Raw genomic sequence first — 25,617 nt, 5'->3', positions numbered from 1 at the left:
AGAGTCCATTAGACTGTTCTATACATCAGTGTCTCTTTTGCTGTCTCGTACACAGGGTTATTGTTACCATCTTTCTAAATTCCATATATATGCGTTAGTATACTGTATTGGTGTTTTTCTTTCTGGCTTACTTCATTCTGTATAATAGGCTCCAGTTTCATCCACCTCCTTAGAACTGATTCAAATGTATTCTTTTTAATGGCTGAGTAATACTCCATTGTGTATATGTACCTTTTCTATTTTTTTGACCTTCAGTTTTCAATTACTTGCATTCTACTTACTTATTGCAAACCACTTCTCTGCTTCCTTCTGGGCTTCCCTTGTGGCTCAGCTGGTAAAGGATCTGCCTGCGAAGTGAGAGACCTGGGTTCAATCTCTGGGTTGGGAAGATCCCCGGGAGAAGGGAAAGGTACCCACTCCAGTATTCCGGCCTGGATAATTCCATGGACTGTAGTCCATGGGGTCACAAAGAGTCGGACACGACTGAAAGACTTTCACTTTCACTTTCAAGATCTAGATATAATTGGCTTGAACCCTCATTCTGTTAGTATAATGTTATCCCCAAGGTTTCTGCATATTCTGTTAGGCTCATATTCTCAGGGTCACCTCTGACTCCAAGTTTTTGCTTCCACAGGATTACTTTAGCTTATGGATGATCTTTCTACTTGTATTCTATGGTATGTTAATTCATACTTGGAAGTAGACCCTTTCCCTCTTTAACACACACACACACACACACACACACACACACACAAATACTCCCTTACAATGCATTTTTATGTATGTATTGCAAACCTATTAGAAACTTGGGAAGACGAAAAGGAGGGGATTTTGTAGTATAACAGTATATTCTAAGTGGTATACCACTTAGAATCCTTTAGCAACTTCATCTCATTGTCCTTCCACCTCTTCTCACTACCTGCTCTTTGTCTTCTCTCATATTCCTAAGCAGTAAGATATTCTATCAAGCTACTATTGACTTGACCTCTGCTAATTTGATTCCTCATATATCACTATCCCCATCTTAAATTACACCTGAAGGTATTTTCCTCAGTATAAATAGTTCCTTTCCCAGGAATTCTGTAGTTAGCTCTTTCTCTCTCTCTTCCTCCCTTCACCCCTTTTTCTCTCACACACACTCAACATCCTATTATAAAATAATATATTATAAATATTCTTTCTGGGGAGGGCATCAGCTATGAAAATATAGAGTTCTTCTTCTGGGCATACATTCTTCTTTCAAATGCAGTGGACTACCTTTTAATTTCTTTTCCTAATTTTGGATATGATGGACAAATACCTGCTTTTCCTCCAGTCTTATCTTGCTATTTTATGCGAGTTTCTGGTCATTTTGGCTCCACACCCCATAACGCCCACAGAAATCCCTGCTACAATTTTTTGGTATTTAATCTTTATTAAACAGTATCAAAGAATTCCTTTGCTGTCACAATGGTTTTTTAAGTGGCCTTACTCTTTTCTTCCTTATTATAATTTTTCTAAATAACAGAATTTTCATCCCTATTGGGGATCCCTATTTCCTTTTAGAAGTCTAGTAAATGAAATATTACTCTGTTTTTGATTGATAGTATGTACCTCTATATTTCCTGATTCTTTATCTTTATTAAATTATCCTCTTTCCACTGAGACTATCCCAGTGATGTAATTATGATCAAACATTTATGAAACATAGACTGAGATCACCAACTTGTGCAAAGATGGTTCACTGAGTAACTCTCCATGGGATAAGTACTTCCAACCAACACAGAGTTAATATATAATTCAATATATCAGGGATTCTTGACTTTGCAGTTTTAAACATATCTAGTTCCTTAAGGAAGTATGTGTTTTCTTCCAAGGAGTGGGGTCAGGTGGAATAAGTCCAAATCAAAAGTAAGAGAGGACAGAGAAAAAAGTGATGCTGTTTCAGTATATAATTAATTATAGAAACTTGAAAAGGCAGTTTGGCTTTATTACCACCATTGCTCATAACTTTCTATGTGAATTTAAGTTAAAAAATTTCTGTCTGGAACCTTTCAAGGTTTTTGAATATTTTTATACTATTTATACATCTCAAGATTCCACATCCTATTTTATTGGCATATGAATTTTATAAGGGTCAGTTTTCTTTGAGAGAATGTTGGCTTGCATACCTCTTGTTTTTTTGGGGGGTCAGAACAATATGGAGAGTAACTATGGCGTTTGGCAGCAGAGAGACCTTGCTTGAAGCCTGGTTATATTGCTGATTAGCTGGGTGACTTTGGGAAAGTTAAAAATCTGTGAGCCTTAGTTTCTTCTTCTGGGATGTTGGGATGATTAAGCCTGAATAACTTAAGGGCCTTGTGAAGATTAAATGATATAGTATATAAAATACGTGGTAAGAACTGGCACAAATTTTCCTTTACCTTCCTTCCTTTCCCTGCCCTACCTTTTCCCACTGTGGTATCTTACATCCATTTTTCATCTCTTGAGGTGCAATATTATCCTTATTCCTAAAAATGAAGGGAAATAAATTTGACTCCTGAGTTAAACTAACTTTTCTGGCTTTTTCCATTTATCATACCATAGCCAGTTTTATTTTTCTTACAATGGGAATATTTGTCCCTTTGGATTAGAAATAGGTGTCATTATAAGAAATGGCACCTCTATTTAATAACTTATGTCAAATACATATTTAATATTTGCTACAAACATTGCTATAAAGCATTTGTATACAGACCAGTAATTGTGAATATGAAGAATATGCATAATGTTGATATAAAGTCACATATTATAATAATGATAACACTCAGAATTTTTGATGCCACCCTCTATTGTTAAAATGCAGATATGTACCAGCAAAAGGTTTCCTAAATCTTATTATTAAGAATGTCATCAGTCTATAACAAGAGAAATTGCTGTACAGTTAAATGCTGTTAGAAACCAAATATATTCTTCAGAAGATTCTAGGCAAAATAATAGGGTCATTTCAAGGTTTAAAGAAAAAATCCAGTCACAAGACTGGTATAAGATGGATTAAAGGAAAAAATAAATGGAGACAAATAGGACACAAATTGCTAGATTTGTATTAATTTTATACTAAAAATGCTAGGGACAAAGAAAATTTAAGCCATGTTAAAGAAATGTTTAACATTAAAAAGGACCTGCATGATTTCAGGTAGCTTGAGTTTCATTAATTAATTAGTCCATTCAGCAGATGGTTATTTTTTTGTGTGCTTACTGAGTGCCAGTCACCATAATATGTGCTAGAGAGTCAAATTTAGAAAATATACTACCATGGTCCTGTTCTGGAATATACAGACCAAAGACATAAATTCATAATGTTACTAAAATATGTATTCATTTGGTGCACCAGGTCTTACTTTTGGCATGTGGGATCTTCAATCTTCACTGTGGCATGTGAACTCGTAGTTGCAGTATGTGAGATCTAGTTCCCTGACCAAGGGTTGAACCCATGTCCCCTGCATTGGGAGCATGGAGTCTTAGCCACTGGGCCACTAGGGAAGTCCCAGTATAAGTTAATATGATCGAAGTTGGTATAAGGTGTTGTGGAGGCATGATGGCAATTGTATCCAGGAAGTGTTTTGATAATAATGCAGAGGCAAGTTTGGAGAATGATTTAACTAGACAAAGAAAGTAGTGGAGGCTGAGAGCATTTTAGCTGGAGGGAACAGTATATGCTCAAAGACCAGTAGTAGTTCTGTATGGCTCAGATAAAGGCATATTGTTTGGGAGGAACAAGAGTTGAACTGCAGAATCAGACATTGACCTACTTGTGAAAGGCCCATATGCTAAGTTAAAAAGTTTGAACTTTAGTCTGAAAATGAAGGGAGAACTATTGAAGATTTTAAGCAGGGAAGTGATATAGACAGATTTGAATTTTAGGACTATTATTCTGGTAGCAGTGAGCCAGGGGGCACAGTGGAGGCAGAGAGGACAGTGATGAGACTGATACAGTTTTCTGGTTGTGAAATGATTATGTGGGGTGGGGAAGTAATGATAAAAATGAAGGAGGAACAGCCTGCAATTTGGAAAGTGATTGGAATCTATTTAGAGGGAAAGGGAAGCATTAAGCAACCTTTCAGGCATCTGACTGGGCATTGAGGATATTGGTTTGCTGTTTACATAGAGGTGAAGCAGTCTATGGATTTCATACATGTTGGATTTGAGATCCATATGAGAGATACTAGTCTTCTCTGGTGGCTCAGTGGTAAAGAAGCTGCCTGCAATGCAGAAGATGCAGGAGATGTGGGTTCAATCCCTGGATTGGGAAGATTCCCTGGAGGAGGGCATGACAACCCATTCTAGCATTCTTGCCTGGAGAATCCCATGGACAGAGAATCCTGGTGGGCTACAGTCCATAGGATTGCAAAGAGTGAGACTGACTGAAGTGACTAGGCCTATGCACATGAGATATACTAGATATTGAAATATATATCTGGAACAAATAAACAAGAGGTAGATTGGAAAGCCTCAAGAAGTAAGTATTAGGAGAAGCAATAGGTTTGTATGAGATCACCTGGGGAAGGTTTATACAGTGAACTTAAACCTTTGGTCTCAAATCTTTGAGACCTTGTGGTTTAGCGGAAAGCTCACTGAATGATGGATCAATAGGTTTGTGTTCAGTCTGGCCTCAGTAGGGATATTTGAGACACCTTCTCACTGGAGTCCTTAACCCTGGAGATTGGTTCACAGTTCAGTACTCCAGCTTTCCTGAGAAGTACCCCCCCAAAATTGGCTCTGTCTTGCCAGTCTTGGAGCTCTGGTGGATCCATCAAAGTCTACCTACCTGGTGGGGGAAAATGAAGGGAGTGGCTTACGTTGGTATACACCACAGCTTCCTGCCCTCTCTGGCTCCGTATAGAGTAAGTAGACAAAAACTATAGTTGTCTGTTTTTCCTTAGGAAGGGTCATTGGTAGAAGCCCCACTATTGATGGGAAGTCTTCTCTTGCACAAAGCCAGTCCACAAAGATGAGGAAAGGTGCCTGCTTTGTCAAATATGTAGATACCAACAAAGACAGCTAAGGAAAATGAAGAACCAGGCAAAGATGTTCCAAACAAAGGAATAAGATAAATCTCTCAAAATAGACCCTAATGAAACAGAGTTATATGATTTTGACAGAGAATTCTGTCAATATGTGATATTGACAGAGAATTCAAAATGACAGTCATAAATATGCTCACTGAGACCAGGAGAAAAATACATGAACAGAGAGAGAATTTTAACAAAGTGTAAGGATAGATAAAGGATTTATGAAATCCCATTAAATGGAACAATGTATGCATTATGGAAGTCCTCAAAGGAGAAAAAAGAAATACAGAAAAAAATGAAAGCTTATTCAAAGAAATAATGGCTGGAAACCCACCAAATCAGTGGAAAGAAATGGACATCCAGCTCTAAGAATCCTCAGTGATACTGAAAAGATGAACCCAAAGAAATCTATACTGAGACACATTATACAGTAGTATCCCTAAGGTGTAGTTTTGCTTTTCTTGGTTTCAGTTCAGTTCAGTTCAGTCACTCATTCGTGTCCGACTCTTTGTGACCCCATGAATCGCAACATGCCAGGCCTCCCTGTCCATCACCAACTCCCGGAGTACACTCAGACTCATGTCCATCGAGTTAGTGATGCCACCCAGCCATCTCATTCTCTGTCATCTCTGTCATCTCATCCACCCTTCTCCTCCTGCCCCCAGTCCCTCCCAGCATCAGAGTCTTTTCCAATGAATCAACTCTTTGCATGAGGTGGCCAAAGTACTGGAATTTCAGCTTTAGCATCATTCCCTCCAAAGAAATCCCAGGGCTGATCTCCTTCAGAATGGACTGGTTGGATCTCCTTGCAGTCCAAGGGACTCTCAAGAGTCTTCTCCAACACCACAGTTCAAAAGCATCAATTCTTCGGCGCTCAGCTTTCTTCACAATCCAACTCTCACATCCATACATGACCAGATGAAAAACCATAGCCTTGACTAGATGGACCTTTGTTGACAAAGTAATGTCTCTGCTTTTGAATATGCTATCTAGGTTGGTCATAACTTTTCTTCCAAGGAGTAAACGTCTTTTAATTTCATGGCTGCAATCACCATCTGCAGCAGTCTGGGAGCCCAAAAAAATAAAGTCTGACACTGTTTCCACTGTTTCCCCATCTATTTCCCATGAAGTGATGGGACCAGATGCTATGATCTTCGTTTTTCTGAATGTTGAGCTTTAAGCCAGCTTTTTCACTCTCCTCTTTCACTTTCATCAAGAGGCTTCTTAGTTCCTCTTCACTTTCTGCCATAAGGGTGGTGTCATCTGCATATCTGAGGTTATTGATATTTCTCCCGGCAATCTTGATTCCAGCTTGTGCTTCTTCCAGCCCAGCGTTTCTCATGATGTACTCTGCATATAAGATAAATAAGCAAGGTGACAATATACAGCCTTGACGTACTCCTTTTCCTATTTGGAACCAGTCTGTTGTTCCATGTCCAGTTCTAACTGTGCTTCCTGACCTGCATAGAGGTTTCTCAAGAGGCAGGTCGGGTGCTCTGGTATGCCCATCTGTTTCAGAATTTTCCATAGTTTATTGTGATCCACACAAAGGCTTTGGCATAGTCAATAAAGCAGAAATAGATGTTTTTCTGGAACTCTCTTGCTTTTTTGATGATCCAGCAGATGTTGGCAATTTGATCTCTGGTTCCTCTGCCTTTTCTAAAACCAGCTTGAACATCTGGAAGTTCATGGTTCACATATTGCTGAAGCCTGGCTTGGAGAATTTTGAGCATTACTTTACTAGCATGTGAGATGAGTGCAATTGTGTGGTAGTTTGAGCCATTCTTTGGCATTGCCTTTCTTTGGGATTGGAGTGAAAACTGACCTTTTCCAGTCCTGTGGTCACTGCTGAGTTTTCCAAAAATGCTGGCATATTGAGTGTAGCACTTTCACAGCATCATCTTTCAGGATTTGAAATAGCTCAACTGGAATTCCATCACCTCCACCAGCATTGTTCGTAGTGGTGCTTTCTAAGGCCCACTTGAGTTCACATTCCAGGATGTCTGGCTCTAGGTTAGTGATCATACCATCGTGATTATCTTGGTCATGAAGATCTTTTTTTACAGTTATCTGTGTATTCTTGCCACCTCTTCTTAATATCTTCTGCTTCTGTTAGGTCCATACCATTTCTGTCCTTTATTGAGCCCATCTTTGCATGAAATGTTCCCTTGGTATATCTAATTTTCTTGAAAAGATCTCTAGTCTTTTCCATTCTGTTGTTTTCCTCTATTTCTTTGCATTGATCGCTGAGGAAGGCTTTCTTATCTCTTCTTGCTATTCTTTGGAACTCTGCATTCAGATGCTTATATCTTTCCTTTTCTCCTTTGCTTTTCACTTCTCTTCTTTTCACAGCTATTTGTAAGGCCTTCTCAGACAGCCATTTTGGTTTTTTGCATTTCTTTTCCATGGGGATGGTCTTGATTCCTGTCTCCTGTACAGTGTCACCAACCTCCGTCCATAGTTCATCAGGCTATCTATCAGACTCTAGTCCCTTAAATCTATTTCTCACTTCCACTGTATAATCATAAGGGATTTGACTTAGGTCATACCTGAATGGTCTAGTGGTTTTCCCTACTTTCTTCAATTTAAGTCTGAATTTGGCAATAAGGAGTTCATGGTCTGAGTCACAGTCAGCTCCTGGTCTTGTTTTTGTTGACTGCATAGAGCTTCTCCATCTTTGGCTGCAAAGAATATAATCAATCTGATTTCGGTGTTGACCATCTGGTTCTGTCCATGTGTAGAGTCTTCTCTTGTGTTTTTGGAAGAGGGTGTCTGCTATGACCAGTGCATTTTCTTGGCAAAACTCTATTAGTCTTTGCCCTGCTTCATTCCGTATTCCAAGGCCAAATTTGCCTGTTACTCCAGGTGTTTCTTGACTTCCTACTTTTGCATTCCAGTCCCTTATAACGAAAAGGACATCTATTTTGGGTGTTAGTTCTAAAAGGTCTTGTAGGTCTTCATAGAACTGTTCAACTTCAGCTTCTTCAGCATTACTGGTTGGGGCATAGACTTGGATTACTGTGATATTGAATGGTTTGCCTTGGAAACGAACAGGGATCATTCTGTCGTTTTTGAGATTGCATCCAGGTACTGCATTGAGGACTCTTTTGTTGACCATGATGGCTACTCCATTTCTTCTGAGGGATTCCTGCCAGCAGTAGTAGATATAATGGTTATCTGAGTTAAATTCACCCATTCCAGTCCATTTGAGTTCGCTGATTCCTAGAATGTTGACATTCACTCTTGCCATCTCTTGTTTGACCACTTCCAATTTTTCTTGATTCATGGACCTGACATTCCAGGTTCCTATGCAATATTGCTCTTTATAGCATTGGACCTTGCTTCTATCGCCAGTCACATCCACAACTGTGTATTGTTTTTGCTTTGGCTCCATCCCTTCATTCTTTCTGGAGTTATTTCTCCACTGATCTCCAGTAGCATATTGGGCACCTACTGACCGGCAGAGTTCCTCTTTCAATATCCTATCATTTTGCCTTTTCATACAGTTCATGGGGTTCTCAAGGCAAGAATACTGAAGTGGTTTGCCATTCCCTTCTCCAGTGGACTACATTGTGTCAGACCTCTTCACCATGCCTGCCTGTCTTGGGTGGCCCCACAGGGCATGGCTTAGTTTCATTGAGTTAGACAAGGCTGTGGTCCTAGTGTGATTAGATTGACTAGTTTTCTGTGATTATGGTTTCAGTGTGTCTGCCCTCTGAAGCCCTCTTGCAACACCTACCATCTTACTTGGGTTTCTCTTACCTGGACGTTTCCCATGGTCAAATATGGCCCCAAAATATTAAATGATAAATTTCAGAAATAAACAATTCATAAATTTTAAACTGCATGCTGTTCTGTGTAGTGTGATGAAATCTCATGCCATCCTGCTCTATTCTGTCTAGGACAGGATGTCTCTTTGTCCAGTATATCCATACTTTTTATGTTATGTATCTGTCAGTATAAGTAAAAAATAGTATATATGTGGTTTGGCACTATCCATAGTTTCAGGTATCCCTTGTGAGTCTTGGGATGTATCCCTGCAAATAAGGGGAGGTGGATTATTATAAGCAAATTGTCTAAAGTCAAAGTGAAAAACAACAAAGAAAAGTGACTTGTCACATACAAGGGAACCCCTATAAGGCTATCAGTGGATTTTTCAGCAGAAACTTGCAGGCCAGGAGGAGTGTTGAAAGAAAAAAAACACTCATCCAAGAACACTATACCCAGCAAAACTGATCTTCAAAAAATGGAGAGATAAAGAATTTCCTAGGGTATTGGGATAATACCCAGGAGCGGTGGAAAGTGTGTGACAGGCAGCATGGCCTAGGAGGCCTGGGTGGCTGTGGTGTGTCACTGTGAGCCAAGCAGAGTTGTGCCAGTTGCCATCTGGCCTCAGCTCCCTTGTGCAGTCCTGGTTGGTGGTGCAGCTCAGTGAGCCTGTTGGTGCTGCAGCCCGTGGAGCTTGAGAACATCATAGTAAACATGGTACTACACAAAGCTTAAGAAGACAGTGGGGTTTTTCCCTAAAAAATTTTCCTAAGCAAAAGCTGAGGGAGTCCATCACCACTGGACCTGGCTTACAAGAATAGCTAAAAGGTATACTTCAAGTTGAAAAGATTTGAAACAGTGATACTACAGCATAAGAAAGTATGAAATTACGATAATGGTGAAAGTGAAGTCACTCAGTCCTGTCCGACTCTTTGCGACCCCATGGACTGTAGCCTACCAGGCTCCTCTGTCCATGGGATTTTCCAGGGAGTAGTACTGGCATGAATTGCCTTTTCCTTCTCCAGGGGATCTTCCTAAACCAGGGATTGAACCCAGGTCTCCCACATTGTAGACAGACCCTTTACCATCTGAGCCACCAGGGAAGTCCTGTCAAAAGACAGAGGAGTGGGTGATTTCCCAATGGCTGGGATGATCCTCCAAATCATTAGCATATGAATTCACCCCACTGGCAAACCTAGCCAGGCCACATTCCATGGCCCAAGCCCTTGCCCTTGGCAATGGCCCACACCTTAAAGAATGGCTTCTCTCTGAATCCTAACAAATCCACCTCTTATCGCTTTGTCTCTCAATGAATTTCTGCAATGAGGCATCAGAGCCTGAGTTTCATTAGGTCCTGACCTGAAGCCAGGCATCCTGGGTAATGGTAATTATAGAAATAAATGCAAAATACTATATTATTGTAATGGAGAAGGAGATGGCAACCCACTCCAGTGTTCTTGCCTGGAGAATCCCAGGGACATGGGAGCCTGGTGGGCTGTCGTCTCTGGGGTCACACAGAGTTGGACACGACTGAAGCAACTTAGCAGCAGTAGCAGCAGCAGTAATGGTGGTAGGTAAATCACTTTTAATTCTAGCATAAAAGTTAAAAGACAAAATTATTTAAAATGGCTATGACTAAATACATGGTAAAAATATACAATATAAATAAATGGAAACTGTGATAACAATAACATAAAGTGTGTGTGTGTGTGAGAAGTAACAGTGCAGAGTTTTTAATTGAACTTAAGTTGTTACCAACTCAAAACAGATTGCTACAAGATTATTTTAGGTAGACTCCAAGGTAAGCACAAAAAATACTAAAGAAGTTACACAAAAGAGAAAAAAAAAGAAATCAAAGCATATCAATACAAAAACCCCCCAACAAAATATAATGGAAGACAGCAAGAGAGGAAAAGACAAAAAAAAAGAACAGGACAGGAAAAAGAACTAAGAGACTGACAAAAGCAACTGATTAAATGGCAATAATAAATACCAAGGATCTTTTCTGACTATAATGAAATGAAACTAGAAATTGACAACAGAAGGAAAACTGGAAAATTTACAAATATGTGAAATTATATGACATATTTTTGAACCATTAGGTCAAAGTTGAAATAAGAAAGGAAATTGGACAATTCCTTGAAACAAATGAAAATGAAAACACACCAAAACTTACAGGATATAGCAAAAGTAGTACTAAAAAGGAAGTTAGAGAGAGAAATCCTGACATTAAAAAAGAAGAAAGTTCTCAAGTAAAGAACCTAACTTTATACCTAAAAGAGCTAAAAAAGAAGAACTAAGCCTGAAGTTACAAGAATGAAGGAAGGAAATCACAAACATTAAAGCAGAAATAAATGAAATAGAAAATTGGAAAACAAGAGAAAAGAAGAGAAGAAACCAATCAAACTAACAGTTGGTATTTTTTTAGAAGGATAAGCAAAATTTACAAACTTTAGCTAGACTGACTAAATAGAAGAGATAAGATTCAAATAAATAAAATTATAAGTAAGAAAGAATACATTACAACTAAGGTCACAGGAATAAAGAATGATAATAGAAGACTACTATGAATAATTATATACCAACAAACAATACTTGGAAGAAATGTATAAATTCCTAGAAACATACAACTTACCACCAAGACTAAATCATGAAGGAACAGAAAGCCTAAACAGACCTATGACAAGAATAAAGATTGAATCAATAATCAAAACCTCCTAAAAAATAAAAGCCCAGGACGAGATGGCTTCACCAGTGAATTCTACTGAATATTTAAAGAAGAATTAATGTCACTTCTTCTGAATCTCTTCCAAACTGCTGAAGCAGAGGGAACAATCTCAAACTCACTTATGAAGCCAGATAAGAATACCATAAGAAAAGAAATTATAGGCCAATATCCCTAATGAGTATAGATGCAAAAATATTCAAAAATACAGACACACTGAATTCAATAGTTTAATTAAAGGATGATACACTATGATCAAGTGGGTTTTATGTGGTATACAAGAATAGTTTAACGTATGAAAATCAATTAATGTAAAACAGCACATGAACAGAAGAAACGCCAAAGCCTTTGACTGTGTGGATCACAACAAACTGTGGAAAATTCTTAAAGAGATGGGAATTACAGACCACCTGACCTGCCTCCTGAGAAATCTGTATGCAGGTCAAGAAGCAACAGTTAGAACTGAACATGAAACAACAGACTGGTTCCAAATCGGGAAAGGAGTACGTCAAGGCTGTATATTGTTACTGTGCTTAATTTATATGCAGATTACATCCTATGAAATGCTGGGTTGGATGAAGCACAAACTGGAATCAAGATTGTGAGGAGAAATATCAATAACCTCAGATATGCAGATGACACCACCCTTATGGCAGAAAGTGAAGAACTAAAGAGCCTCTTGATGAAAGTGAAAGATTGAGAGTGAAAAAACTGGCTTAAAGCTCAACATTCAGAAAACTAAGATCATGGCATCTGGTCTTATCACTTCATGGCAAACAGATGGGGAAACAATGGAAACAATGAGAGACTTTATTTTTTGGGGGCTCCAAAATCATTGCAGATGGTGACTGCAGCCATGAAATTAAAAGACACTTGCTCCTTGGAAGAAAAGCTATGACCAACCTAGACAGCTTGTTAAAAAGTAGAGACATGACTTTACCAATAAAGGTCCGTCTAGTCAAAGCTATGGTTTTTCCAGTAGTCATGTATGGATGTGAGAGTTGGACGATAAAGAAAGCTGAGTGCTGAACAATTGATGCTTTTGAACTGTGGTGCTGGAGAAGACCCTTGAGAGTCCCTTGGACTGCAAGGAGATCCAACCAGTCCATCCTAAAAGTAATCAGTCCTGAATATTCATTGGAAGGACTGCTGCTGAAGCTCCAATACTTGGGCCACCTGATGCAAAGAACTAACTCACTGGAAAAGCCCCTGATGCTGGGAAAGATTGAATGCAGGAGGAGAAGGGGACGACAGAGTATGAGATGGTTGGATGGCATCACTGACTTGATGGACATGAGTTTAAGTAAGCTCAGGGAGTTGGTAATGGACAGGGAAGCCTGGCTTGCTGTGGTCCATGGTGTCAAAAAGAGTCAGACAGGACTGAGCGACTGAACTGAACTGATAATGTTATCATTTCAGTAGATGCGGGAAAAGGTTTTACATCATTTTATGAAGAAAACTCTCCAGAAATTAGGGATAGAAAAGTTCCTCAATATAATAATGTCCATATATGACAACCTCACAACTTAAACCATACTTAATGTTGATAAACTGAGAGCTTTTCATCTAGGATCAGGAAAGAGAAGGATGTGAACTCTTATCAGTTTTATTAAACATTGTGTTGAAAATCATAGCCACAGCAACTTCAATTGCATTTCTGTACACTTATGATGAGCTATCTACAAAGGATATTAGAAAACCAATGTCCTTCTACAATACCACCAAAAAGAATAATATACCTAGGAATAAGTGTAATGAAGGAGGTGAAAGACTTGTGCTACTGAAAAAACTATAAAACTTTGATGAAAGAAATTACAGAGACAGAAATAGAAAGACATCCTGTGTACATGGATTGAACATAGAATTAGTATTGTACCTAGAATTAGTGTTGTTAAACACTCCATATCCAAAGTAATCTACAGATTGAAAGCAATTCCTATTAAAGTTCCAATGGCATTTTTAAAACAGAAATTTAAAAACAACTCTACAATTCATATGGAACCACATGAAAACCCCAAATCAATTTCAAGAAAGAAGAACAAAGCTGGATGCATCTCATTACCCTATTTCAAAAATATTACAAAGCTACAGTAATTGAAACAGTATGGTACTGGCATAAAGACAGACCTATAGGCCGGTGGAATAGAATGGGAACCCAGAAATAAATCCACGCATGTACAATCAACTAATCCTCAATGAAGGTGCCAAGAATATACAACTGGGAAATGATAATCTCTTCAACACATGTTGTGGGAAACTGGAAATTCAGATACAAATGAATGGAATTAGACCTTTATTTTATACTACACACAAAAATTAACCAAAAATGGATTAAGGACTTAATTGTAAGAGTTAAAACTAAAATTTCTAGACGGAAAGATCAGGGAAAATCTTCATGACACTGGTCTTGGCAATGATTTTATGTATATGACATTAGAAGCACAGGTAACAAAACCAAAAATAGTCAAGTGGAGCTCCATGAAACTAAAAAGCTTCTGCATTGAAAGGACACAATCAACACAGAAAAGGCAACCTATGGAATAGGGGAAAGTATTTGCAAATCATATATCTGATAAAGGGTCAATATCCAAAATATACAAGGAGCTTTTGCAACTTAGAAACTAACAATCCAATTAAGAAATGGGCTAACCACAGAGCAACTAAGCCCGTGCACCACAACTACTGAACCTGAGATCCAGAACCCAGGAGCTGCAACCACTGAAGCCTGCATACTTTAGAGCCCATGCTCCCCCACAGCTTGTGCGAGAAGCCACTGCACGAGAAGCCTGTGCAGTGAGACTAGAGAGTAGCCCCTATTTGCCACAACTAGAGAAAAGCCCGCATAGTAACAAAGACCTAGCATAGTCAATAAATAAATAAAATTATAAAAACAGAAATGGGCCAAGAACTTGAATATTTCTCCAAAGAGGGCATATAAACACCCAAGAAATATGTGAAAAAAATGCTTACTGACAGTGATTATCAGAGAAATGCAAATCAAAGCCACAATGAGATATCACCTCATACCTGTCAGAATTACTATTAATAATATTTTACAAAGACAAGCAGTAGTAAGGATGTGGAGAAATTGGAACCCTTGTACACCATCAGTGGAAACGCAAAACATGGTGACAGTAAGTGATGAGAAAGTCATTCAGTCATATCAGACTCTTTACAACCCCGTGGACTATACGGTCCCTGGAATTCTTCAGGCCAGAATACTGGAGTGGGTAGCCTATCCCTTCTCCAGGGGATCTTCCCGACCCAGGAAGTGAACAGGGTTTTCTGCATTGCAGATAAATTCTTTACCAACTGAGCTATCAGGGAAGCGCTAATACTGTAGTATTTTCCATACCATGGAAAACAGTATGGAGGTTTCTAAAAAAATTAAAAATACAAATATCATTTGCTCCATCAATTTATCTTCTAAGTATTTATTCAAAAGAATTGAGATCAGGATGTCAAAGAGATATTAGCACTCCCATGTTCATTGCAACACCATTCATTAAAGATTGGGAACAACCTATATGTTTACAAGTAAATGGATCAAGAAAATGTAGTATATATGCATGGTGAAATACTGTTCAGTATTAAAAAAGAAGGAAGGAAATTCTATAATATGTAACAACATAGATGAAGACATTATGCTAAATAACCTAAACCAGTCACAGAGGGATAAATGCTGCATGACTGCACTTATATGAGATATCTAAAATAGTAAAAATCATAGAATCAAAGAGTGGAATGGTGATTTACAGAGAGTAAGGGGGAGAGAGAATGGGGAATTAGCGTGCATTAAGTTTCAGTTAAGCGAAGTGAATAAACTAGAAATCTCAGAACGTTGTACCTGTAGACAGCAACAATATATTGTATACTTAATTTTTTTGAAGCATTTATCTTATATTAAGTGTTCTGCCATATTAAAATTAATTAAATAAGCAAGTTTTGTAGCAATATTGAAGAAAAATCTAAATAATGTATCTTTTCTTTCTATTTCTTTCAAAAATCCCTTGCTGAGAGATTCTCAATAAATAATTACTGGATTACTCTTTTGTTCAATCCTCATTCACTACTGAATGGTCATGAGTTTAATGACAATGATTTCATACTTTTATAGAACTTTAAAATTTATAAAGCAGTAATCTGTAAAGCTAAATTATATGCTTTTTTAGAGCAAGAGCTATTTTTTTTCCCTCCATTTCATGCATGGCTTGCATGTTGCCAGGCCAATATTAAGTATTTGTTGAATGAATGTCTTATTTTTCCTCAACTGATTTCACAACAATTTTATAAAGTAAGGAGGCAGAGACAACTTCTCCCATTTCATAGATATCACAATCAAGAATTGAAGTAATAGCGACTTGTCTCAAGGTATGAAATTATTAAATGGCACAGCAAGGACTTGAACCCAGACTTCAAGAACAATGTACCATCAACACTACAGGATTATTTCTAATTCAGATTTCAAGCTCAATTTTGTTCTATGTTCTTAATTTAGTTTTGGTTATCATTCCTTACGATAAAAAATCATTTGCGATATATATGTCCTTTAATTTTCAGCTTTAGCTGTAAGCTTTCCTTTTGTGAGTCATATTATCCTGTAAATTCTTTTGGAAAATATGAAAGTCAATGGATTAAGTTCAGAAAATGAAATAATTTTTTTCTTAATAATACTTCACTTTGGTTGCTCTGTCATTGCCATATTGAAATAGGGTGGATTAGCCTTTCTTATGCTCAAAACATTTTTGCTCTAAACATTAATATTTATAGAGCATTAATATTTATTCTTTGAACATTCCTTCCTCTGCTTTAGTTTCCAGAATCTTTTGGTACTATTTCACACTGACATTTTAGGGACACTAAGATCACACTCAGTGGTTCATTGCTTTCAATCAGGTACTTATTGGATACTCTTTTGTATACATAATGCTGTGAGTATGGAATTCCTTTTTATACAAGTAACACTTAACATCTTCGCTCAGTTGTGTCCGACTCTTTGAGACCCCATGGACTGTAGCCTACCAGGCTCCTCTGTCCATGGGATTTTCCAGGCAATAGTACTGGAGTGGATTGCCATTTCTTTCTCCAGAGGATCTTCCCAACCCACGGACTGAACCTGGGTCTCCCACATTGTAGACAGATGCATTACCGTCTGAGCCACCAGGGAAGTCCTTAACATCTTATGCAAATGCACAAAATATTAAATAAGGGAAAATGACAGCTGATGAGCTGGCTGTTCCCTTGGAGCAGTGCTACTCAATATTTTTTCATTATAGGAATTAGTAGGCTGCTGGAGCTGTGGAATTATTTGATTCTATTGATCTGACTACAAGAGGAAGCCAGGGCATTGGCAATGAGGTCCAGGGAAGCTTTACTGCTCTGGATGCATTTTTTCCTGCTGTTTCAGCTGGTTTCTTCTTGTCCTCTTTCTCAAATTACTCCATGAATCTACATAATTTTCATGAACTCATTGAATGGGTAGTTTGTATAGAACATTGGCTTAGATTTATTTAAAAATATGTTGTCAGGAAAAGGAGGAAAATGTATTTGGGAAGAGGGAATGCTGAGTCAAACTAGATATTTTCTTTTCTGCCACACTCATGCTTCTCTTTTCTGCAAAACAGATTTTCAGTTATTTTAATGGGATAGGAGCAATCATGGCCTCTGTTGTTTTATTTTGTGGATTCTTACTATTATAATTTCTGACCAAAGAGGAATTTGATAAGAAAACACTCTGGATGTGTGTTTACAATGCTTCACTATTTGTGATGCACAATACTTACTTTTTGGTTTTAGAGATGCTGTTTGCATCTTCTTATTTTTGTCTGTCATGTGAAATTTGGTTAAAGTAGTCAGTTTGGACAGAGAAGGCAATGGCACCCCACTCCAGTACTCTTGCCTGGAAAATCCCATGGATGGAGGAGCCTGTTGGGCTGCAGTCCATGGGGGTCGCTAGGAGTCGGACACGACTGAGCAACTTCACTTTCACTTTTCAGTTTCATGCGTTGGAGAAGGAAATGGCAACCCACTCCTGTGTTCTTGCCTGGAGAATCCCAGGGACGGGGAAGCCTGGTAGGCTGCCGTCTATGGGGTCACACAGAGTCGGACACGACTGAAGCAACTTAGCAGCAGCAACAGCAGTCAGATTGGACAGAATTTGGATTTCCGTCTCAGTACGAGGCTATTTTAATGTTCAGTTTTGACAGTTTTATAACATACCTAAAGTTTAGATTTGTTTTGGATTCAAATTTATTTATTGGGATTTTTTTTTTTTTAAGTTTGAATTTAGTTTCCAATGAGTTAAAAATATTAACATAGGATAAACTCAGTGTTGAACAAATTATTTGGGGATTCTTCAAAGTTTGCACTCAAAACTTTGAACAGGTAAAATCCAGAAATATTAAAATCTCTTAATCATGCTTCCTTTCCCAGCTTCAATTGAGAGATCTTTATTGAGAAGCAGTAAATATAATGAAATTCAGTTCAGTTCAGTTCAATTGCTCAGTCGTGTCCGACTCTTTGCGACCCCATGAATTGCAGCATGCCAGGCAATGGCACCCCACTCCAGTACTCTTGCCTGGAAAATCCCATGGACAGAGGAGCCTGGTAGGCTGCAGTCCATGGGTTCGCTAGAGTCGGACACGACTGAGCGACTTCACTTACACTTTTCACTTTCATGCATTGGAGAAGGAAATGGCAACCCACTCCAGTGTTCTTGCCTGGAGAATCCCAGGGACAGGGGAGCCTGGTGGGCTGCCATCTCTGGGGTCACACAGAGTTGGACACGACTGAAGCAACTTAGCAGCAGCAGCAGCAGCAGGCCTCCCTGTCCATCACCAACTCCTGGAGTTCACTCAAACTCACGTCCATCGAGTCAGTGATGCCATCCAGCCATTTCATCCTCTGTTATTCCCCTCTTCTCCTGCCCCCAATCCCTCCCAGCGTCAGAGTCTTTTCCAATGAGTCAACTCTTCGCATGAGGTGGCCAAAGTTCTGGAGTTTCAGCTTTAGCATCATTCCTTCCAAAGAACACACAGGACTGATCTCCTTTAAAATGGACTGGTTGGATCTCCTTGCAGTCCAAGAGACTCTCAAGAGTCTTCTCCAACACCACAGTTCAAAAGCATCATTTCTTCAGCGCTCAGCTTTCTTCACAGTACAACTCACATCCATACATGACAAAGAAATTACAGTGTACTAAACTAATGTAGAATATCTCAAGAGGTCTGTTTGAGTGATCAAGTACAGTGGCATATTGGAATAAACATTTTCAAGACAAGGTAACCTCAAATCTCTCTAAGTAAAATCTGAATCTTAACTTTTGTCTTATTTTTATCTTTTGTACTTCAGCTTCACCTGTAAGGCAGAATTACTTCTTTACTCTTTAGCATGTTTAAGTGTATATGTGAGCAGATGGGAATGGGATATGTTTAATAGAGATCTAACTTCAAGTTACATTATAGATTTTATATGACCTCTCCTTGATAATTATTTGTTGTTGTAAGTGAAAAAAACTGCTTAAATGAACAAATCATCATAGTCTGAATACTTGGAACTAGTTAGTGTCAATAAATGGAGGATATAAGTCCTAATAATGAAAGTTCAAGCTAAAATCTCCATGTTATGCAAGCTCCCACTGTTAATGAAAACATCCAGTGGGGATGTATCATTACTGGATTTCCCTGTTTTTCTTTGGTCATGGACATATTACCTGGAAGTATTGGTTTTCATGTTTCTTATTTTGAAGCCTTACAAATGTGTTTACCCTAAAGTTACTATTTGGAGTTGCATAAAATTCACAAAGAACAATGTGAAGAAGAGATAGTTAAGAAATAAAGCTAATGTCTTAGGAAAGAGAAAAATGCAGAGGATAAGGAATGCTTTAAAACTGAAAAGGTTGATTGGTAAAAGCTTATATTAATTCATAGGTAAAATTTCTAAATTGTTTAGAATCTCAGATCTGGTATTAGTTTCATTTAAACATAGTGAGAAGAAACCAAGAAATGGGCAAGGTACAGAAATGATCATATAATATGATAAATAGCTAATATACAGGTCATTAAAATAATGCTAAAAGAAACTTGTTTACTATGCTACAAAAGGGGAAAATGAGCAGACTTTGGCTATGTTTAAACTGATGGGTAGAATCAGTTCCCATTTAAGGCTCTGAAAACTCCTTCAAGACCCAACTCAAATTCCTTTGTGTCTCCTATATGGCCTGAGTCTCTCCAACAGTATCAGTGGGTTTTTTTTCTATTTCACCACATTACTTTTATCTCCTTTTTTGCACTCTTTTTACCACTTTGCCTTGTGTTAAAGTTAATGGTAGAGTAGAAAGAGTGTAAATACTAAAACCTAGTTCTATTTTGAAGTGTATAGAGATATCAAATCACAAACTGATATAGTATTGTAGGTCAATTATACTTCAAAAGCAAACAAACAAAATACCCCCCAAATTTATACATATAGGGAGATAAGATTTGTGATTACCAGAGGTGAGGTGTGGTGGGAGGGTGAATTGGACAAAGGTAGTCAAAAGGTACAAACTCCAGTTATAAGATAAATAAGTACTAGAAATGTGATGTACAACATGATAAATATGTTTGATGATATGTTATATATGAAAATTAAGACAGTAAATCTGAAGAGATCTCATCACAAGGAAATATTTTTTTATATTTCATTTATTTTGTAACTCTATGAGATGATGGATGTTCACTAAACTTACTATGATAATCATTTTGTGATGTATGTAAGTCAAATCATTATGCCATACCCCTTAGCTTATACAGTGCTCTATGTCAGTTATATCTCAGTAAAACTGGGAAAAAGATATCATTTGGCTTAATAAAAGCTTTTGTGATTCTTAGGAGAACGGCATAAAGAAAGAAAAGCCAGATTAGAAGAAAAGGCCAAGAGAAATAAAAATTAAGGAATTATTGTTTTATGAATTAAATTTATGTATTATTGAAAAATAAAACAGCTTAAACTTTCTGAGTCTCAGTTTACTTACTTTTAGAATGGAAGAGAAATAGGAACTCCTGTGGGTCTTGTGAAGCTTAAATTGAAAAGGATGAAGTAACTGACACTGAGTAGGCATGCAGTAAATGTCAGGATCTTTCCCATTTTTGAGTTTCGTGTCTAATTTCCCTGGTAGTCTGTAAGTTATTTTAGAAATATGTTTTATATTCATAGTGCCTTGTGCATAGTAGGCTCTAAAAGATTGTTTGTTGAATTTATTTTATTGTCCTGATGTGAAAGTTTAGCATTATTTCCTATTTCTTTTTCCTGTGTCACCCTGGATTGAGATAAATATGTTACTTTCATGAAATTAAGGATTTAATTCAATAGAATGCCATTATATTGTGACTTATTCCACAGAGTTTGAAATAGTAAGGGTCAAATCATTTCCCTGGAAACTTAATTATATTCTATAAAATTTTATTAGCCTGTCTCATAGCATTATAGTCACAGTGGAATTCTGGTGTGTTTAAGATGGTGAAGTCTCTATTTAGAGATCTTTATCTAATGGCACACATTGAGAATATGGGAAATAAATGACATAAAGAGAGAGTAAATGAAAATGTCTTGCAAATGGTATTACTTTGACATTTTCAATCACTAATCTTCTCAAGTATGTTCTAATTTACTAAAATAAACCAAGAATTCAATGTCTTGTGAGATCTTTTTGCTTAATTAATTATTAGTGGCAGAACACTGTTCTGTGATACACTGCAATTTGTCTCCTTTGTGTTTATGTAGTCTCTGACTTAAAAATGAATGAAAGCATTCTGATTCAGCAGAATCAATTTAATAACATGTCTGTTATAGAGCAGAAATGAAAAAATGTTTGCTGAACATGCTACATATGCTTTGGTCATCAAAACATTCATTTTTCTTTCTTCTCAAAATATAAGATCTGAGAGATCTTCCTGGCTGAAGTTTATTGGGTACCTATTCTGCATAAGTGTTTCTATAGAGACAAGTGGGTACTTTTACATAAATTTGTTTCCATGATTGGGATGTGAGAGATCTTTTAATATTAATACTTTCTCATAATTATTGGAAATTATACATTCATTGTAATTTTTTCTTTAAGGGTGACATTGTATCCTAAACCATGAAAAGTTAAAAAAATTTTTAAAATTCTATGTTTTTTTGTTACAATGAGGACTAAAAAAGTTCCTCATTCATGCAGTAATGTTGCTTGTACTTAGCATATAGTTTCTAATTATTTATAATTTTGCCTCATTATTTAATTTAAGGGTATTTGTTATCTCTGTATTATGAATGGGAGAAACTGAGGCTCACTATTGGCCATTTGTCTGTGTTAGCTGGTTAGGAATTTGAGAAAAATCTGCTGCTATCCTAATGATTTACTTTGTTTTCAATTTCAGTTTCAAAGGACATTTGAATCTCTTAAAAATGTTTCCAACAAATCTGACCTCAAGAAAACCTACCAGAAGCTTGGGAAGGACCTTGAAAATCTGGACTATTTAGCCTTCAAACGTCAGCAGGTAGGACTCAGAGCTCTCCTTGGTGGAGGATATGAACACTTTCAGTCTTCTCACCTTTCTGCCTGTCAGAGGTTTAGGTGGGTCTGGGGAGACTTATATTCGAATGTTTGGGGCAGAAATAAGTTGTGCTGTGTGGTGCTGACCTGCTGTGTTCATATGTTTTTTTTTTTTTTTTTTTTTCTTCTTCAGCATTCAGCATTGTCCTTGCTTTTAGATGTGCACTTTGGGGGTTTCCATGTATGTTCTTATACCTTTCTTAAAGAAAACTCCTGCTGGCTTGTGAGGGTTCAGCTATCCTTTGATGAAGGATGCTTTAGTGACATAAAGGGAACATCTATGTGGCTTGAATAGATGGCTTTTATATTTGACAGGGGGATACATGAGGAGAAAAACCACCTCAAGATCAAGAAAGGATGTGAATGTACATGCAAAACTAAAGAAGGGAATCATAAATATGCCAAATAATTTATTTATGTATTTATTTTTTTTTGCGTAGTTTAGCTTTAGTTTCCTTGTTTGATCTCTGAGGCTTAGTAAGTTTGCCAAATGTGTAAGGTTGAAGGAAAACATGCTTTACAAGCCCAAGTGTTTTAGCCTCTTTGTATAGACCACTAGACAAATCAGAGCCAAAATAGAATTTTATAGCGTTGCTTTTAGAATTGGTATTTTGTAGTATTAATAATCATTAAATTCTCTGTAGTTTGTAAGATATTGCCATGGTAGGTAGCTACTTTTCCCAAACTGGGTCTCACCCAGTTTTTCACAGCCACTAGGTGTCAGGATTGTCAAGCTTTTACTTGGGCTGAATGTTTATTCTAATCAGAACAACCAGTTAAATGTTCAAATTATGTTGCATGAAATTTGGGAATGTGCTCAGTGATGGATAGCGCCTAGAAAAATGAATAAATGGCTGACTTGCATGGCCAGGCATTGAGTCCATTACTTAAGAGACTTGCCTGTTAGTCTGGCAGATGGTGTGGCTTTCTTGACATTGCCTAATTTACAAATTTTGCATCTTTTTAAAGGGGGATTTAAAAGTAGTATGTCCTATATAAACTTTATGAAGTCAACATGGTATGGCCTAGAAATAGTGACTTGAAAAGAGAATTGTGTTCTAGGGTTTGCTTTATCACAGACATTACATGGATATTTAACCTTCTCATGGTCTTATTTTCCTTGTTTTGAAGAGTGTTTTGGGGCAAATGCAGTATCTCTGCACATACCTTAATTCATATGAAAAAGGATACCATATCCATTTATTTCTTTATTCTTGTATTAGTGATGGCCTATGTATTAACACATGTAAAAGAAGCAGTCACAGTTACTGAGAACTACTCCAGTAAGCTCCCAAATGATACAGCTTAAAATTCATACTGTGAATCACTGCTCCAGCCTATGTAGTTTAGTACAATTTTGTTTCCAAGAGCTGTATTTTACCATTGAGGGGTATTGGAGTTGGCAGGCGGTAGTCACTGTCCTCTTCTCTTATCCTTTCTCATTAGCACATTTTCAGTGATTAGATTCCTACATTAGCTAATTGTGAATCTGGAAAATTGTGAATGGTTCAAGAGCAGAAAGGCAGAACTCTGGGAGAATGGCATTGAAAACAGACAGGTAGAGTGCATGTGTATGTGAGGAAAAGATGGACACTTGGGTGTTTATATATGTATACATATGTGTATGCATATATAAATCATATATGCTATTTATTAAATGACAACTGTATGCCACATAGTGTGATTAGAACATTTACGGATTAGATCATTAAATGCTTATAACAATGTAATGAGATTGGCTTCACCATTTTACAGTTGAGAAAATTGTTTAGAGAGTTAAGTAACTTGCCTAAGGTCACTGGAGAAGTAAAGCTGAGCTTCCAGTAGGAATCAGTCTGACTCCAAACCTGGGCTGTCCCCAATATCCCTGCAGAGAGACAAACTGGAGGGATAATAAAGTGAGGCATTCTAGGTATGTGGTATGAAGGCAGTTTCACAAGAGGCCAGATCTGGGACTTAAAGAGACATTTGAAATGGGACTTCTGATGAGAGGCAGAAAACAGGGGCAGCTCTTTCCTCCTCTCTCTCATGCAAATTGTTCAATACATACAAAAACACAAAAAGACTTTTGAAAGAATATCTTCATTCAGCTAAGAAAATATGTAAAACTTCATTTTTTAATGTTTATTATTTTATTTGGCTGCATTGGGTCTTAGTTGCGGCACATGGGATCTTCATTGCATCATGCAAAACGTTCATTGTGGCCCACAGTCTCTCTAGTTTGGTGTGAGAGCTTAGTTTCTCTGCGGCATGTGGGATCTTATTAATAGCTCCCTGAACAGGGATTAAACCCACATCACCTGCATTGCAGGATGGATTGTTAACCACTGGACAATTAGAGAAGTCCCTAAAACTTTATTTTTGTAGTCTTTGAGTGTTATATCTAGTAATTTTAGTCCAAGGAAATTTATTTGCATAGGCAGTTTTTTAAACTTGAAATGTCAAATTCTTACAAAATGAACTTACCTGCATGTATAGCATATTGTCAACCCTTTGTTTTACTTGGTTCTGTCTTTCCCTGTATCTAGTGATTATTTTTTTTTTTTTTTTCTGTCTGGAAAAGATAGAAGGGGAATTGAGTGAAGTGGTCAGAAAAAGGATGGTAGAGTAGAAAGTCAGGGATCAAAGAGTAATAAAAAAGAGGGAAAGGGGGTTTTAGAAATAAGATGAGAGGGATAAAATGTTGGAAATGAAACTATACTTGGTTTTATTATAAGCATTTAGTAGGTTAAAGCATTGATTTCTGAAGAATTAAAAAAAGAAGTCTCAGAAAAAGGGAAAATAAGAGAGGATTGCAAGAAGACATATTGAACAAGGGAGGTGGCAGGGAAAAGACAAACTTTATTTCCCATTAGCTTCCAAATGTATCAAAGCTTCCTAGAAATTTGTAATATTAACCAGTTCTTCTGTACCAAAGCCATAGAGGTATTGTGTTTACTGGATGGGCAAGGTGTAAACAGTCAGAATATAAGCCTTTTTTCTGACTTGGTGGGATTTGCTTTCATGTCCTGTCCTTGCTTACTCGCTTAGTCATGTCCGACACTGCGACCCTATGGTCTGTAGCCCCCCAGGCTCTTCTGCCCGTGGGATTTTCCAGGCAATCATACAGGAGTGGGTTGTCATGCCCTCCTCCAGGGGATCTTCCTGACCCAGGGATCGAGCACATGTCTCTTGTGTCTCCTGCATTGGCAGGCCGATTCTTTACCACTAGTGCCAGCAGGGAAGCCCTAGCCTACACCCCTATTCCCTGTAACGTCCCCCAAACCTATAAACACACACTGTAAGTTTCTCCTACTGGAAAAGATTCAGGTCTCTGTAAAACTGTCGTTCAGCAAGAAAGCTTCTGCCTTACAAGGCAGGATGCTTTGTACCAGAGAATTAGTCATGCTTTGTTCCCTGGTCCAACCATAGTTATCATTTCTTTTTGTGACAGAACGTAAGCTCCGTAAGGGCAGGACCTTGTCTGTCACCTTCGATGCTGTGTCTTCTGCAGTGCTCACAACAGCATCTGACCCGTGACA

The 25,617-nt window shown here is 37.7% G+C and overlaps 1 protein-coding gene across 7 annotated transcripts in view; it reads left to right on the top strand.

Annotated features, from left to right (window-relative positions):
- CTNNA3 (catenin alpha 3) overlaps positions 1 to 25,617 on the top strand; it is a 1,911,430-nt gene that overhangs the window by 153,090 nt on the left and 1,732,723 nt on the right. For all 7 annotated transcript variants that reach the window (XM_055590589.1, XM_055590598.1, XM_055590586.1 and 4 more), the window contains exon 5: positions 21,921 to 22,040. In XM_055590589.1, the coding sequence (XP_055446564.1) occupies positions 21,921 to 22,040 (120 nt within the window). The remainder of the gene's footprint in view (positions 1 to 21,920; positions 22,041 to 25,617) is intronic.

Source organism: Bubalus kerabau, chromosome 1 (assembly GCF_029407905.1).
Source record: "Bubalus kerabau isolate K-KA32 ecotype Philippines breed swamp buffalo chromosome 1, PCC_UOA_SB_1v2, whole genome shotgun sequence".
In the NCBI taxonomy this organism is placed as follows: domain Eukaryota; kingdom Metazoa; phylum Chordata; class Mammalia; order Artiodactyla; family Bovidae; genus Bubalus; species Bubalus kerabau.
This window is presented reverse-complemented; position numbering and strand designations above follow the sequence as displayed.